The sequence below is a fragment of the Eurosta solidaginis genome, chromosome 2 (assembly GCF_040869045.1).
Source record: "Eurosta solidaginis isolate ZX-2024a chromosome 2, ASM4086904v1, whole genome shotgun sequence".
Taxonomy (NCBI): Eukaryota; Metazoa; Arthropoda; class Insecta; order Diptera; family Tephritidae; genus Eurosta; species Eurosta solidaginis.
In genome coordinates, this window is record NC_090320.1 from 25,870,210 (window position 1) to 25,886,805 (window position 16,596).

A 16,596-nucleotide genomic window follows, 5' to 3' on the forward strand; every position below is an offset into this window, starting at 1 on the left:
GGTACGCTCGAACGAAATAAGCATGGGCAGGTGGTCGGATGCCAATGTTACCATCGGCTGCCGGTTGACGCAGTTTACGAGTTCTGCGCTCACGATTGAGATATCTGGCGAGCTATGACAGCTTCCTACCATACGTGTGGGGGCGTCTCCGTTTATTGTGCAGAACGTCGTTTCTTCTATTTGATCCGCCAACATCTCACCCCTACTGTCCGCCCGCAAGTTTGAATGCCATAGGTCGTGATGGGCATTGAAATCGCCTAAGATAATGCGATTGTTGCCAGTGAGTAAGGCCTCGATTTTAGGGCGGTATCCACTGGGGCAACAGGTGACAGGAGGGATGTAGATGTTGATGATTTCTAGATTTGCATCGCCTGACCGGACAGATAGGCCTTGACGTTCTAAGACATTGCCCTGCGGTCGATGCCAGGATCAAATATATAATATTGCACAGAGTGGTGTATGATAAACGCGAGACCGCCTCCATTTCCGCTCTCGCGGTCTTTCCTGTGGACGTTATACCCAGAGCAGGTCTGCAATGCAGATCTTGCTGTAAGTTTAGTCTCTTGAATCGCAGCAATGCGGATGTTGTGCCGCTTCATGAAATCGACTATCTCCGTAATCTTCCCAGTTAGTCCATTACAGTTTAACTGCAGAATTCTGAAGTGCATGAGGGGTGACGCCGCCACTCTAGGGGTAAGTGACGGGTGACTACGCCTAGGTTGTGGAAGGCCAGGACGCAATTGCTGTTGTGGCCTTGGGACTGGGCGCCCTTGGGCAAGCATTGGGGTACCCGGATGATTTGGGTTTGCGACCTGGCAACATGGCGCGATGAAACCCGTCGAGGGGTTGCCGTCGCGGAGACCAGAACATCTAGGAAAGTGGCACCACCCAAGGCAGGAGCTGCATTGAGCGGATGTCGCAAACCTATATATTCTGTGCTGGCAGACGGTGCAAACGGAGGCAGGGACTAAGAGTCTGTTTCCCTGACCTGCACGATTGCTGCCAGAAAAGAGGGGGGGAGAAGAAGACGGGGGCAGGGGCTGATGCTCAGCATTGCTACCAGCTCTACTACGAAGGTAGTAGTTATGAGTGGTATCAGCTGTTTGAGTTGTTGGCGCCGTGGGGCGCGAGCAGCAGCGGGTACTTGTTGTGGCTTGCTGAGCAGCGAAGCTGCTGGAAGGTAGTGGGGATACGCTTAGGCGTAGACTACGGGACGCCCTTGGGCGTGAGCAGCAAGGATCCACAAAAGATTTATAAAAGTTACGTGGACGTCGGGTTTTGGGATCAAGCCCAGAACAACCTGTCCGATGCAACCATCCCTTGCACGAGGCACACTGAACAGAGTATGACCGTCCTAAAAAGATTCTTTTCTGGCAAATGCAGCAAAACCATTTCTCAGGACCGGGGTCAGGAGACGGACCCGGATTGGGTTCAATACCTTCCCGGAGTAAGTGAATATGTAGCAGTCCTGCTGCAAGGAGCTGCTGGGAGGATGACAATTTGTGGGAGGGACGAAACAAATTAAATGGGGTCACACTGAAATGACAGTCCTTGCCGAGTCGCTCCGGTACATAGAACCGACTGCCTTGGGAAGCGAAAGCAAGTTATGTTCTTGCTTGCTAGTTACTTTATCCGCTTGTTGTTTTAGATAGCACGTATTATACCCAAATAAACACTCAAATTACGTCGTCTATGTGCACTATGGACACATGAGGTTGTTATGGACTGGCCCGTAAAATCTAATTTGGATCTAGCTGCTTACCTGCATTTGTGATTTTACCTTATATCGTCGTATGAGCGGAATATTCACCCCTATTCTGCATTTCGATTACGTTCCCGTTCTACGCTCCGCTTCAATCGAAGTTTGGTATTCTGCATTACGACGGAATCGTAAAGATAAGAGGAAGAGCAAATGATTTTTCGAAATCAGCTGTTGGTACGGAATGTGTGAACATTGGAACAAAATCAATTAAAGAAAATTTGTAAAAAACACTGAAAAACTATATTTTATTATCCACGCCATTTTGTACAAAAAAAAGCAATAGAATATATTGCCGCAGTGTTATATTTTTTTGAGTGAAGTTCTTTCATAATTGTAAGTGTGTTTTTGTCGTTCTTTTGGCCAATTCCCTGCCGTGGCCACCAAGTTTTGTTAAAACGGATTCCTGCACGAATATCGTTGACATTTTCTGAATTTTAAGGATGCTAATTTCATTGCACTGGCCTAAAATACTTTATAAAGGTTTATTTATTCTTTCCGCACGGATTGTTTACGTTTTCGCTTCACCTTCCTCTACGCCGGCAGCTTGCTTTGGCATATAACTGGACCCAACGAACAGACACAAATTATAGCTGTCTATTATAATGGAATCAATAGCCGCGGCATTATTTATGGAGTTGGAAAGCAACGCATACGAAAATTGCCAGGCAAGAATGGAAAGGCAAATATTGCGAAATTTGTGTAATCCATTTGAGATGAGTGACGAATTGTAAGAAATTGAACTTAAAAGTGGTATAGTTTAATGACTTATTTTCTTATTTAGGTTCAAAAATAACTTTCGACTTAACAAGTATGCTTTCAAGTATGTGTTAGATACTTTTGCGGGGCAAATACGTCCAAGGACTTCGACATCGACATGTTGTTTTTGACCTGGAAACATATAACAAACAATCATCATCAAGCCTTCTACGTTTCTTAACAAGTTTTACTTATATTTTTGTCAAAATTCTGTTATAAATTAATAAAAAAATAAAAAGAAAATATTTTTCCGCCAACTAATTTGCAACTTAGAAAAACGGAACTACGATCGAAATGCAGAATACAAAAAATCGAACGATTCGAAGTTGGATCGAAAGAGATTGGAACACAGAATACCAAAATTGCCAAATCGAAAAAATTCCAATCCAAGTCGAAATGCAGAATAGGACTGATTAAGAATTCAAGGTTGTATAGCTTCATAGCTTCTCCAACCTATCTGTCAAACTCACCTATTCGAGCTACAAATATGAATGTATTATACACAAATATGAATGTATCATACACATATTTAGCAAGCGAGGCAATGCCGACAGAAAGTTCCTCACGGAACTGGCAGAAGGATACCCTTGAAAGTTTAACGTGGTCATATAAAATCGTTCCCTACTTTTTGCCGGAATGAACGGATTTATATCCAGCAAACAATCATCAACAGCGATTACACTCCCCAAAACCTCCGAGTGTTTTTTATCGTTAAAGCAACATCAACATCTCGCTAATTCAAGATCGTAATATCTGATCCCATCTTAAAGTTTGATTGCTATCAGAAAAAAACGTCTCTTATTGGTTTTAAATGCCATAAATTTTCAGTTGTTGTTGTTAATGTTGTAGCGATAAGGACACTCCCCGAAGGCTTTGGGGAGTGTTATCGAGGTGATGGTCCTTTGCCGGATGCAGATCCGGTACGTTCCAGTGCCAAGCTCGACCAGCTCGGGAACGATTTGGTATGATCACATGAAACCTTCTAGGCCATACCGCCCTGATCCATCAGGAGTTCGGGATCGCCAGAGCCTCGCCTGTTAATGAAACAGTATTCGCCGCGGATAGGTGAGGTTAACAGTTGGGTTTGGAGAAGCTGTATATTGCGCTGGGAACCTGAAGGGTTGCGCTACACAGCCCCTTGAATCTGGTATTTTAGTCGCCTCTTACGACAGGCATACCTACCGCGGGTATATTTCATTCGGTATTTTTTATTGTGGAATGAGCCAAAAGCTTTGTAAAAATCAGAGATCACAAATAACAGTTCCCGAAGCTGATGTTTTCAATTAAAGCGTGTTCATTAAATAACTGTTAAATGCCAGTACTGTTGGTTTCGATTTCTTACAGAGCGAACAAAATGAATGCAAACGAAGTGAAGGAAATGAAAATAGAGGAAGGAGCATGAAAGGCGACGCATAGGCGAGTTAGCGATTTGTTATCGAATGGTTATAAATGTGTTATCGATAGCAAGCGCTATTGATGACTTATCGGTTTAATATAAAAAAGTTATCGAAATAATATTGATTTGTTATCAAACAAATATATCGAATTTTGGAAAAGTTATCGATTTTTTTATCCAAAAATATCAGTTTATTATGGAAAAAATATCGATGTATTATCGAAAAAATAATAATTTATTACCAAAAAAATTTTGATATTTTATCAAAAAAGTATGGATTATTAAATTTGTTATCGATACCAAACGTTATAGATGACCTTTCGGTGTAAAATAAAAGAGTTGCCGGAAAAATATAGATTTGTTATCGAAAAATTGTGATTTGTTTTAGAACAGTTTTCAAACAAATATAAATGTTTTGGAAAAGGTGTTGATTATGTTAATATGGATTTGTTATGGAAAAAATATCGATATATTATCGAAAAAATATCGATTTATTATCGAAAATATAATGATTTATTATCAAAAAAATTTCGATATTTTATCAAAAGATATGGATTATTAAATTTGTTATTGATACCAAACGTTATCGTGACCTTTTGGTTTAAAATAAAAGAGTTAATAGAAATTTTTTCGAAAAAATATAAATGTTTCCGAAAAGTTATCGATTTGTTAACGAAAAAATATTTATTATACATTTATTTTCGAAAAGCTCGATATTTTCTCTATAAAAAATCGATACATTTCTGATAACAAATGCAGATTTATTTTAAAAACAAATCTCTAACTTTTCGATAGTAAACCGATAACACGTTGATAATTCACCAATAATATACCGATAACTCTTCGAAAGGAGTAGTTATCGATAACAAGTCGAAAACATGTCGATGAAAATACGATAACACTATGCAACAGCCGACTGGGTATTGGACCAAACCCATTTTTTTTGTAGATATTGAGGCTTATGTAGACAAAGTGCTGCTCCGTTATTCGCAGTTAGCCTCGAAAAAATAGATATCGGCTTTCGAAGTGCGAAATTCTACATTTCGAAATTTTATTTCTTTTTTTAACGTGTTCTATTTTTTGGAGGCTAACTTCGAAAAACTGAGATAGTACTTTTTATACTTAAGCCTCAATCTCCTCCAATACCTAGAAAAAAGTGTGTAATAATAACGGCCCCATAACTTTTCGTATTCATAAGTGAATTTCTCCGAGCCCTGCTAAAGTGTTTCAAAATAGTCCCGAAATAGTTGCTAACTTAATCCCAAAATTAGTCAAAATTGATCCGGAATGATTTCAAGATGAGCCAATAACGATCTCAAAATAGTCCCAAAAAAATTCCAAAATGTTTGCAAACGCCTTCCTAAATTCATCTCCAAATAGTACCTGAAAAATCCAAAATAAACCCGAAATGATCCCAACTAGTGCCGGAAAAAACGCAGCATTACTACAAAAGTCTCGAATATATCCCAAAATTATCCTCGAGCAGTCCAGAAATGATATAAAATAGGTTTTAGAGGTAGTCCCGCATGACTCCAAAATCATACGATCCGGACTTAGTATGGTGTTTCTAATTTAAATTTTGTGTAATAACAATTATTTGCAGACCCTTATAATAACCTAATGCTAAGTTTACATTATGTTAATTCTAACAGAGCAGAAGGGGGATTTACCATTGCCGAAAAATTTTTTGGGTCTCAAAATAACAGTTTTTAATAAAACCTTAAGAAATGAATGACACTACATAATCTCCGTGATAGTGACACCCACTTGCAGAACGGCAAGTTATCTTATTTTAACTGAGAGTTAAATTGACATTTTTGACACATTTTTAAATTAACTCTGAGCTTAAAAAATAACTTGCCGTGGACATGAGAAAACAAATGCAATAAAATTTCACTGCTCTTCCAATCAAAATTCTTTCTTGTTCTTGTATATCGGTTGTTATCCGTGATAAACCGAATTGCTTTTGCTGGTTAACCGTTAAATGCAATCTCTGATAAAAATTAATTAATGACACTATGCGACAAAATCAACTTTTTTTCTAGGTATTGGACCAAACCCACTTCTTTGTAGAGATTGAGGCTTAAGTAGACAAAGTACTATCTCCGTTTTTCGAGGTTAGCCTCCAAAAAATAGATATCGGCTTTCGAAGTTCGAAATTCTACATTTCGAAATTTTCTTTTTTTTTTTGTTAACGTGTTCAGCAAATCAAAAAAGTAAAAATGTGATCGCGGTCTGCTCTTTTGCCTTATTTGAAGCTCTGAATTCTTTTTTTGAGAAATTTAGTATAACAGCTGTTATACGAGGTGAAGTCAGATAGTCCCATGATAGTGGCTACTACTTTCATGTCTGCACATACTCTCCACTGGAATTGCTCGTACTGCAATTTTTCAAAAAAAGAATTCAGCCATTCAAATAAAAGAAGAAGGCGGACCACGACCACATTTTTACTTTTTTAATTTGCTGAACGCGTTAACCAAAAATATAAAATTTCTAAATGTAGAATTTCGAACTTTGAAAACCGGTATCTATTTTTTGGAGGCTAACTTCGAAAAACGGATATAGTACTTTGTCTACTTAAGCCTCAATATCTACAAAAAGGGGGTTGGTCCAATACCCAGCCGGCTGTTGCACAGTGTAATTGCTCCTCGTTCCTTTTTTTTTTTGCTTTTTTATGATATTTGCATATGTATAGCATTATTATTTTTAATGCTACTTAGTGTTTTTTATTTATTTTAATTCTTATATAGTTAAAGAAAAATTACAAAAAAAAAAAAAAAAACAAAAAAAAATTGCATTCATACACGTGTTACATGTCGATATAATGTATTATGTAGTACATAATTGTAAATTATGTAAGTTTGTTTTTATTAATATTTTAACACTGCAATAAAATGACATATAGTGTTCGAAAATTTATATATACATACATATATATATATACATATATACTACTTAATATACATATATTGAAATTGCATTCACTTTTTTATAAAATAAATTAACGAATTATGAATTATGCTTATGTATATACTTTTAAAAATATGTAAATTTTTATTCGTGACTTACACTCATACACACTTTATATTAAACTATATAATAATACTAATTTATGCTGCTGATTATTAGTTGTATGTATTTGTATGTACCAAAGTGCTCAAAACACACGTTTTATGTTAATACAAATATTTTATTTTATAAAAATTTATTTTAATAACTTAAATGCATATATACATATATATAAACTATGAATTATAAATATATGATATAATAACGAACTTACATTTTTACTGAAAAATAAACGAAACGTTTAATTCAAATACATACAATATTGTTTAATACTCTACTTATTATTAAGAATTCATGAGCTTAACACCGGTTTATAATAATTGAATATTCAATTATTATGTTTTTCTAACAGCAATTGAAAAGAAAGAAACATTTACTGGCTTATTGTGATGGTACAATTTTAAATACCGCCACGTAATCATCATCAGACAATTTCGCAATGTTATCAAATGTTTCACCGAGATTCGAACCGCGAATCACACGGTGAAACTGCAATTGTCTTAATCACTAGGCTATCCTGCTTGTATTTGTTTCCTTGTTTAATCCAGCTTATCTCATTTCTACACTAACAACACAATTGAGACATTCTCTCTATATTAATTTGCCTGTTATGTAGATTTGTTTTTGTAAAGTTTCTTTTTCGTTGCGAATGAAGCTTTGTAAACTCGGGCTCAGTTTTATATATTTATGTTTGTTTGTTTTAATGGTGTGTTCAATTTATACTTATTATTAAGACTTAATGAGCTTAACACCGGCTTATAATAATTGAATATTCAATTGTTATGTTTTTCTAAGCGAAACTGAAAAGAAAGAAAGAAACATTTACTGGCATATTGCGATGGTACCATTTCGAAAACCGCCACGTAATCATCATCAGACAATTTCGCAATGTTAATGTTTATTATTTTAGCAAAATTCGTAATCAAATCCCTTCTACTTTATCTTCAGGTTTTCTTCATATTCTTCTCCATACCTTATTCCATTTATCTAACGCCCATTCTCACTTTCAATCCCACTTCCACTCCCATTACCTGTCCCACCCCAATATCCTCATATATGGAATATCTATACCAAATATTGATCACCTCTTTCAAACAATATCGGAGATAAAGCGAATTTAAATATTCCTTAAAAGGAAATGTGGCACAGCTCACTTTTCCAAAAATCGATAAGGATTAATATATATAGTACATGCATTTAAATATTGTAACTAATTTTGGGAAATTCCTGATAATTATACACCTTCTCCTAACGTTCGAGTCGCTGCACTGTCGAATAAATAACTCCAATATTCAGCATTGCAAAATAGTCTTTATTTAGACTACTGTGGGAGTAGTACAATTATACTTCACTTCACAACTAATAGCGTGTTTAAATCAAACTGATTAGTTATTCCTCAGCTTGCGCTGCTTTTATACTCTCTGTTGCCTCATTCGCATATTTCTCCTAAGGTCTAGACGTTTCACCTAGAACAGTTTTATCTCCTGCTTGGTTATTTAGTTATATGCGCGTGTGTGTGTGAGTAACAACTTCTGCTCTTACCTGATGACTACCTATGTGTATATGAGATAATTTATTTGCTTTAAGCTGCTGGTGATGTGTGTGAAATATTCTTTATCACCTTCTATGTATGTATGTATGTGTGTAAATGGCTTACTTTGATGTGTTCATGTACACAAGTGTGGCTGCTTGCTTTATTGTTGTTTTGCATTTATTTAGTAGCAGCATATTTATGTATAGAACTGCTAATATTCGCCACAATATCAATAGTTTGAGCCTTACAAGCTCGGATTTTAGCCGGTCCACTTTTCCAAAAAATTTTATTTAAGCCATCCTTGAACCGTAACGAAGGAAACAAAAAATATCATAATCGGTCAAGCCGTTTTTGAGTACTAGCGAGTCTGACGCACAGCAAACCGTTTTTATATATGGTCGTGGACAGTTCCTCTCCATATAATATATTGGTCGCTGCGCCTGCCTTGTAGAGCAGGTGGTCATACAACCAAGATGCATCACTCATAATTCTGTAATGAAGATAAGGAGAAGGAGAGAAGAAAAGAGTCTCAATCAATAAAGTAAACTTGGAGAGCGAAGGTAGAAAAGCTCCGTGAGAGATCAGTAGGAGAGGTCAAGAAGAGAAGAAGAGTGAAGAAAGAGCGCAATAAAACTCTAACACAGCACTGTGCAGCGAGCATTGAAAAGGACCAGTGAAATGGTGCAAACAAGTCGAAGGCGGTCTGCTGAGTTGAAGTTTACCTCCAGCAATCCTCGATACCGTAACCGGATTGAAGAAGAAAAATGTCAGTCTGGAAGAAGGGAAAGCGATCGACTGAGCGCAACAAGCTTGCTTTTTAGAAGCAGAGGACAAACGACCCAATAGCAAGACTTTGATACCTGGTAGCCGCAACGGCAAGACAAAAAGGAGGAGAAAAACGGCCCTGTCTCAGGACCGTGATGCGGGAAACCGCAACGGCGAGACATATGTAAGTTTCTCATGCAGGAAGGGAATTGGATGACCTAGGAAGTTCATTGTGGTCATATCAAATCGTGCCCGAGACGATGTGGCTAGTCCCTTAATGGTGATATGTACCGGAACGAACCGGATTAATATCCCACAAAGAACTGTCAACGTCGATAAAAGTCTCGGGGAGTCTCCTTATCGATAGAAGAAGCAGAAGATGAGAATATACCTATAAAACTGCAGGACAGAGAACTCATAATATACATTTACTTTAAAGATAAAAAGCCAAAAACCGAAACAAGCTCATCTTGCTTTTTAAAGAACGTTCGTTCGATGAAGCGCTTATTCAGGAATCATAGCTGTGGGAGAACGGTTTCGGGGCGTAGGGCGCACGATATCGGCGATTATTACGAACGGAAGGCAGGGTGAGAACTGCAGTCATGATAAGAAAACACCCATACTAATCACCCCTATTCTGCATTTCGATTACGTTCACGTTCTACGCTCCGCTTAAATCGAAGTTCGGTATTCTGCATTACGACGGAATCGTAACGAGAAGAGGAAGAGCAAATGATTTTTCGAAATCAGCTGTTAGTACGGAATGTGTGAACAATGGAACAAAATAAATTAAAGAAAATTTGTAAAAAACACTGAAAAACGTTAATATTTTATTATCCAAGCCATTTTGTACAAAGAAAAGGAATAGAATATATTGCCGCCGAGTTATATTTTTTTGAGTGAAGAGCTTTCATAATTGTAAGTGTGTTTTTGTTGTTCTTTTGTCCAATTCCCTGCCGTGGCCACCAAGTTTTGTTAAAACGGATTCCTGCACGAATATAGTTGACATTTTCTGAATTTTATGGATGCTAATTTCATTGCAGTGGCCTAAAATACTTTATGAAGATTTATTTATTCTTTCCGCAAGGATTGTTTACGTTTTCGCTTCAACTTCCTCTACTCCGGCAGCATGCTTTGGCATATAACTGGACCCAACAAACAGACAAATTATAGCTGTCTATTATAATGGAAGCAATAGCATCGGCATTATTTGTGGAGTTGGAAAGCAACGCATACGAAAATGGCCAAGCGAGAATGGAAAGGCAAATATTGCGAGATTTGTGTAATCCATTTGAGAGGAGTGAATTGTAAGATATTTAACTTAAAAGTGGTAAAGTTTAATGACTTATTTTCTTATTTAGGTTCAAAAAAACTAGGATGCTTTCAAGTATGTGTTAAATACTTTTGCGGGGCAAATACGTCCAAGGACTTCGACATCGACATGTTGTTTTTGACCTGGAAACATATAAAAAAATCATAATCAAACCTTTTACGTTTCTCAACAAGTTTTACTTATATTTTTGCTAAAATTCTGTTATAAATTAATAAAAAAATAAAAAGAAAATATTTTTCCGCCAACCAATTTTCAACTTAGAAAAACGGAACTACGATCGAAATGCAGAATACACAAAATCGAACGATTCGAAGTTGGATCGAAAGAGATTGGAACACAGAATACCAAAATCGCCAAATCGAAAAAATTCCAATCCAAGTCGAAATGCAGAATAGGGCTGAATGTATGCTATCTAATTTCAGTACTAAGGACCTAGCGATAGCATCTATCGAGGCGAAGGGAGAACAGGTCTTTAACCTGGCACCAGAAGAGTTTAAATGACCTATAAATTTTATGGTATATTAATGTTGTGAATGGGCTTAAAAGTGTAGTTATAATATAATAGAGATGGCGTACAGACTATCCAGAGCTGGCATAACTGATGTGCTGAACACTGCACCACATCCGCTGGGCTTGTGAACAGCCAGATGCAAATACACTCCAAATAATGTCGTATATTCAGGGAACCGCTGCCCGGCTGATGGATGATGTCGCCTTTACCCCCATCCAAGATATAAAATGAGCGGTACACGTAAAAATTAGTGTGATAGAGACTTCAACGCCAGGGCGGGCAACTTGTTTTTAGCACTACAGTCAGGAAAAAATCATACCGGAACACGCTTACGAAAGCAAAGGAAGTGCGAAGCTCCCACTCTTTTGTAAAGAAAGAGTGCAGAAGGATCTAAGGCCCCTGTAATCTCCGCGCAATTTGCTATACCGCCAAATTGGATTAAACAGCTATGCGCAAAATAAGTGCATTACGTGTTCCTTGTCTGCCAGACTCGTTTAAAGGTTTAAACGCCAAATAAATATGCGTACTTTAAGTTGTCTTCGCCCTCCAGAAGAGTAGGGCGTTGGGAGATAGCCTCCTTCTTTTGCCATTATGTAGATTGCGAAGAAAGCCTCTACATGGTAGACCAATCCACGTGAATTTCTCGCTAGGGTAGGGCTGGGAAGCTTCGCCCTTACGGGCGCTTTCGCGTATACATATTGTGACGAACATTAGCATCACTAAGTTAATACTAGCATCCCTAAGCTGTTACTAAACAGCCACAGGTATGTACGTAAACAAATCAATCATCATGCAGACATACATACAATGCAACGGAGAGATACTCATCATCAGCCGAAGTAGTACTCACATATACACACGCATATGGCTACAAACTGCAAATATACATGCATACGGCTGGTAACCAAGCATGAAGTTCGCGAAATTACTAGACCTTAGGAGAAATGGGTTAACGAGGAAACCGAGAGTATAAAAGCAGCGCAAGCTGAGGCTTGACTAAGCAGTTTTGATGAAGTATAAGTGTTATTGTGAAGTACTCTCAAAGTAGTCTAATAAAGACCATTTTGCATTATTGAAAATTGGAGTTATTTATTCAACAGTTTAGTGATTCGAACGTTAGCAGAAGGTTTGGAATAAGCGGAATTTCTCTAAATTCGTTACAATATATACGAGTGACAAGCAAGCAGGGGCGACTTCGGCACCATACGCGCGAATGATTTGCACTCACACTGTTCTACACAGTTTGACGCACACTTTGCGAGTTCTCTGCCGAAGCTAGCCAGACCTGGTATACAGTACCTATTTCCTAGGTACTAATAAAGTTAAAGTACTTAAAAAAACCACACGTGCATTGCCATTCAAACATAACTGTTACCCGCTCCTTTTCCCTACCCAACTCTGTCGTTGTGATGGTACGTAATTGTAACACGATGACCCCAGTTATTATTCAAGAAAGCAACAAATGCCAACTCAAACAGCTGCCTAAATTACATGCTTCCTTTAGCTGCGCACACTCATGAACATTTTTCCGTCTTCTTTGCTTACAGCAAACCCTCGAGTTCGTTGAAACTTTGCATTGATATGTAATGCAAAATGAGGACAAAAGGCTTTGCTGTGACGAAAGGAAGTGCGTCGCAATTTCTTGACGTTACCTTTGAAAAGGAATAATGTGTGAGTGTTTGTGTGTGTGTCGGTATGTTTACCCACCCCTTTGTTCGCAAACAAAGGGTGATGTTATGCTTTCACAGCGGGCCAACAGATCCATGGGTATTGCGCAATTGTATGAAAAAGAATTATATTTATGCTAACATACATACATACGTACCTTTCCTTACGAGAGTGCGCAACTTTAACGTATTTTTCTTGATGTGCATAAATCTCAAAACGCACCGTGGGAACATGCGCAAACGTAAATCAAAGCTAAACTCCTAAGACTCCCAGAGCATACAAAACAATAGACAATACATGACGTGTTTTGTTTAGCACTTAAATGTGCGCATTCGATTTTAATAATTTATTTTAAAAAAATGTAAATAAATCTCATATTCTAGTAGCACTTCAATCTCATCTACATTCTTTGCTACATCTCTTGACTTTCCTCTTGCGCGTTACATATTACGCGCCTTTAGCACTTGCTTTTGCGGACTACATATATTTTCTTTGCCTGGGAAAAGTACCGTTTTCTTGGGTGTAGAACGTGGTGTGCGTGGCGTTTTCGGTGTACGTGGTGTGCCCACATTTGAACCTGGCGCTGTTGATGAAATCGTTATCGTTTTATTAGCAGCGGCGGGTGATGCTGGCGTTGTCATGCAGCTGTTGCGCGTTTTGTTATTACTATTAGGCGTTGTTGGTTTGAGCAGCTCACTGATTTCGTTAGCACTCTCTTGGCGCACCATCTTTTCAGTGGCGCTAGCGCACGCTGCAGCAGACGTTGAACTCAACAGCCAATTAGCAATTTTATCACATTCGGCGCGAAGCTCGGTATCGATGAGCATATCTTCAATTTTCTCCAAATCTGTGATATTCTCTTTTTTTGTGACAGCGGCATTACCTTCATCGACTTTCGATTTGAGCGCAATATTTTCCAACTTCAATTGTTCACATTCTTCACGCATTTTGTGTAATGACTTCTCCTTGCTATCCAATTCGAGTTGCGCAAATTGTAATACTGTAGCGAATTCATCCAATGCCTTCTTCATATCCTGCATGTACAGTTCACGTGTCTCATCCTTGCGTTTCAGCTCATTGTACATGTCCAGGTAATGCGCCACATCTGTAGTATTGATACGCTCCTGGAATGAGGAAGCAATTTTATTGAATTTAGCCAAAGTTTCCTCTTCTGAGGTAAGTATATCATTGAATAGATTCTCTTTAATGGATACCTCTTGTTGTAGCGTCTTTGATGTTTGGCACAGCGTCTTGAGCGCCGTCTCAGTTTCAGCATGACTGCTACGCAGTGTCTCCAATTCGGTTTGCAGCGCTAGATAGCTTTGTTCTAGCGCACCCTTTGCCAGCTGCACGGATTCCAATTCCGCACGAAATTGTTCAACATCTGCATCGGATTTCTTCAAACGTTCCATTAGTATATTTACCGTGGAGCGTGTATTGCTGAGCGTTAGTTGATAGTTGTACTTTTCCGTGATCAGTTTTGCTATATCCTGTTTTAGATCGACAATTTGTTTTTGCAGCGCATCACACAATTGTATGTAATAGTCGATGCCATTGCGTATTTGTTCTTCGTATTTTTGTATTTTCTCATCGCGTTCGCGTAACATATCATTTGTGCTCTCCAACAGCACCATAACGTCTTGCTTCTCTAACTCCACCTTGATGATCTCATTTTCAGCCATTTTTTGACGCTTATCTAATTCAGCGCGCCAGTACGCTTTCTCGCGCTCGATTGCGCTTTCCAAATCCGATTCGAGCTTTTGCACTTTTTGCTCTGCTTGTTGCTCAGCGCTGCGCACTTTCTCTTCCGCTTGCTCAATTAGCTGCTCTTTCTCCATAAGCTTCGCCTTTTCGCGACACAGCTGTCGTATGGTATCGCAATGTGCATCTATTTCGCAACTCTTATCTAACAGTTCATCTTGCAACGATTTGATGAGTTCACATTTGCTTGCTAAATCATTTTTCAATGTGCTGCGCTCCTTCTTCAAACATTCCATCTCATTTTGTGCCACCTTGCATTCTTGTGCATAACTAAGCGCATCTTGTTCGATTTGCTGTTTTAAGTCGCTTAAATCACTATTCAGCGTTGCGTTAGTGTTGCGCAAATTTTGTATGAGTTCGCTGTCTTTTTGTGCGCGCTCCTCTGTTGACGTTACCCTCTCACGCGCTTCATTTATCTCGCGCTGTAATGTCTCAATTTGTTGTTGTTTTCTTTGTTCTTCAGCGCATTGCTCGCGCGCTTTCATTTCCAGCGTAGCATTTTGTAACTTTAACTCAATTATGGTAGCTTGCAACTCCTCCAACTCATGTGCATGACGCACTATAAGCGCATCCATCTCTTGCTCCATTTTGTTGCATCTATCCGCAAGCTCAACATTCTCAGCGCTTAAATGATCATTCAATTCTTTGTGCGCTGCATTCTCTGTTTGCAGCGCTTGTATTAGATTATCAGTTTTCTCGGCGACACTTGCGCTATCTTCACGCATTTTGCGTTCGCTCTCCTTCAATTGTTCCACATGACGCTTGAGCACATCCACTTGACTCATATAACTTTCGAGTAGCTCATTCTTTTTGCGTATCTCCTGTTGGAGCGCTTCTTTACCTTTTAAGCGTCCACCAGATTTGGAAACATCTTTAATTGGTGTTGTAGTCGCTGAATGCAGCGGCGTAGAGCTTGCTGTGCCAGCGCCACCATTATTATTATTGTTGGTGCCGCTTTTAGCCTCTGTTGTGTTTGTTGTATTATGACGAAAGCGTAAACGTTGCGGTAGCGATGGTGTACGAAAGAGCCGCAATCCTTTGGACTTCTTATCATCCTTCACTGCTGCATCTTTTGGTATGGCAAACTCTTTAGATTCTTTATTGTTGGTTGCAAAACGTACGGCGTCTTTGAAGAATTTCTCGATTTGCTCTTTACGTTCTACTGTCGCAGCTGATGTAACGGTGGATGTTGTTGTTGCTGTTGTTACGCCTGGCGTGGTTGGTAGACATTTCCCTGGTGTATGTAGTCCCGCGCTGCTAACATCGTTGGCGGCTAAACGTGCGGCGGCTGGTGAGTTGGCGCAATCTACATCGACATCGTTGAAACGCTTGAGTTTAGCTTTGGAGAAAGACATTTTATTTAGAGTTGTTGTTGTAGTGCTGGTGGTGGTTCTTGTATTAGTTGTTACTTGTAAGTTAGCGTTTCGGGGGTTGTTACAAGTGGCTTTCAAGTTAAGAGCGACCGTTATTAGAATTCAAAAAAGTTAGGTTATACGCGCGCTACTTTCCGCTTAGGAGGGTTTCTATAGTCTTATTTTAGTTTTTTTTAATGCATATTTACGTAATATCTTTTTCTTTTTTAATTTTTTTTTTCTTTCAATTAAATATATTTTTTCAAATAAATAAAAAACAAGTATCCATAATAGTAGTTTTAACAAAAAACAATACAAAAAATGTTTAAACAAATCTTTAACTGCATAACAAATTCTTTTTTTAATTCAACACTTAAACCACGTTTACTGTTTAAAAATTCTAACTACATTTGCGTAAGCCCGCTTGCTTGCGTTCTTGAACTGTTCCTATTCGTTCGGCGGTAAAATCATAACTGATTCCTCACGATCGTTGCTCAGACCAAACTAAACTGCCACTTTGTCCATTATCTGGCTGTGGCGCTGCTTTCGGTCATATGGTGGTGGTTATTAAGGTTTTTTGTGCGCATATGACTTCTGTATCTTACCCATTGCAATACCTGAAGGTGCTGATGGTGGTGGTTTTTGCCTTGCGACCAGTTCTTAGGCATTTCGTTTCATATCCCTAGCTG

At 38.4% G+C, this 16,596-nt stretch overlaps 1 protein-coding gene and 1 long non-coding RNA gene across 2 annotated transcripts; one reads left to right on the top strand and one right to left on the bottom strand.

The window, feature by feature from the left end:
• Positions 1-1,036: 1,036 nt before the first annotated feature.
• Positions 1,037-7,243, top strand: LOC137239413 (uncharacterized). The gene is made up of 2 exons (XR_010949365.1): positions 1,037-2,489; positions 2,544-7,243. It is a non-coding gene; the product is annotated as an uncharacterized lncRNA (long non-coding RNA).
• A 5,874-nt stretch (positions 7,244-13,117) lies between these two features.
• Positions 13,118-16,349, bottom strand: mira (miranda). The gene is made up of 2 exons (XM_067769389.1): positions 14,009-16,349; positions 13,118-13,918 (listed from the first exon to the last, which is right to left on the bottom strand). The coding sequence occupies exons 1-2, from the start codon at positions 15,908-15,910 to the stop codon at positions 13,235-13,237; spliced, it is 2,586 nt and encodes an 861-aa protein (XP_067625490.1). The 5' UTR covers positions 15,911-16,349; the 3' UTR covers positions 13,118-13,234.
• Positions 16,350-16,596: the final 247 nt, after the last annotated feature.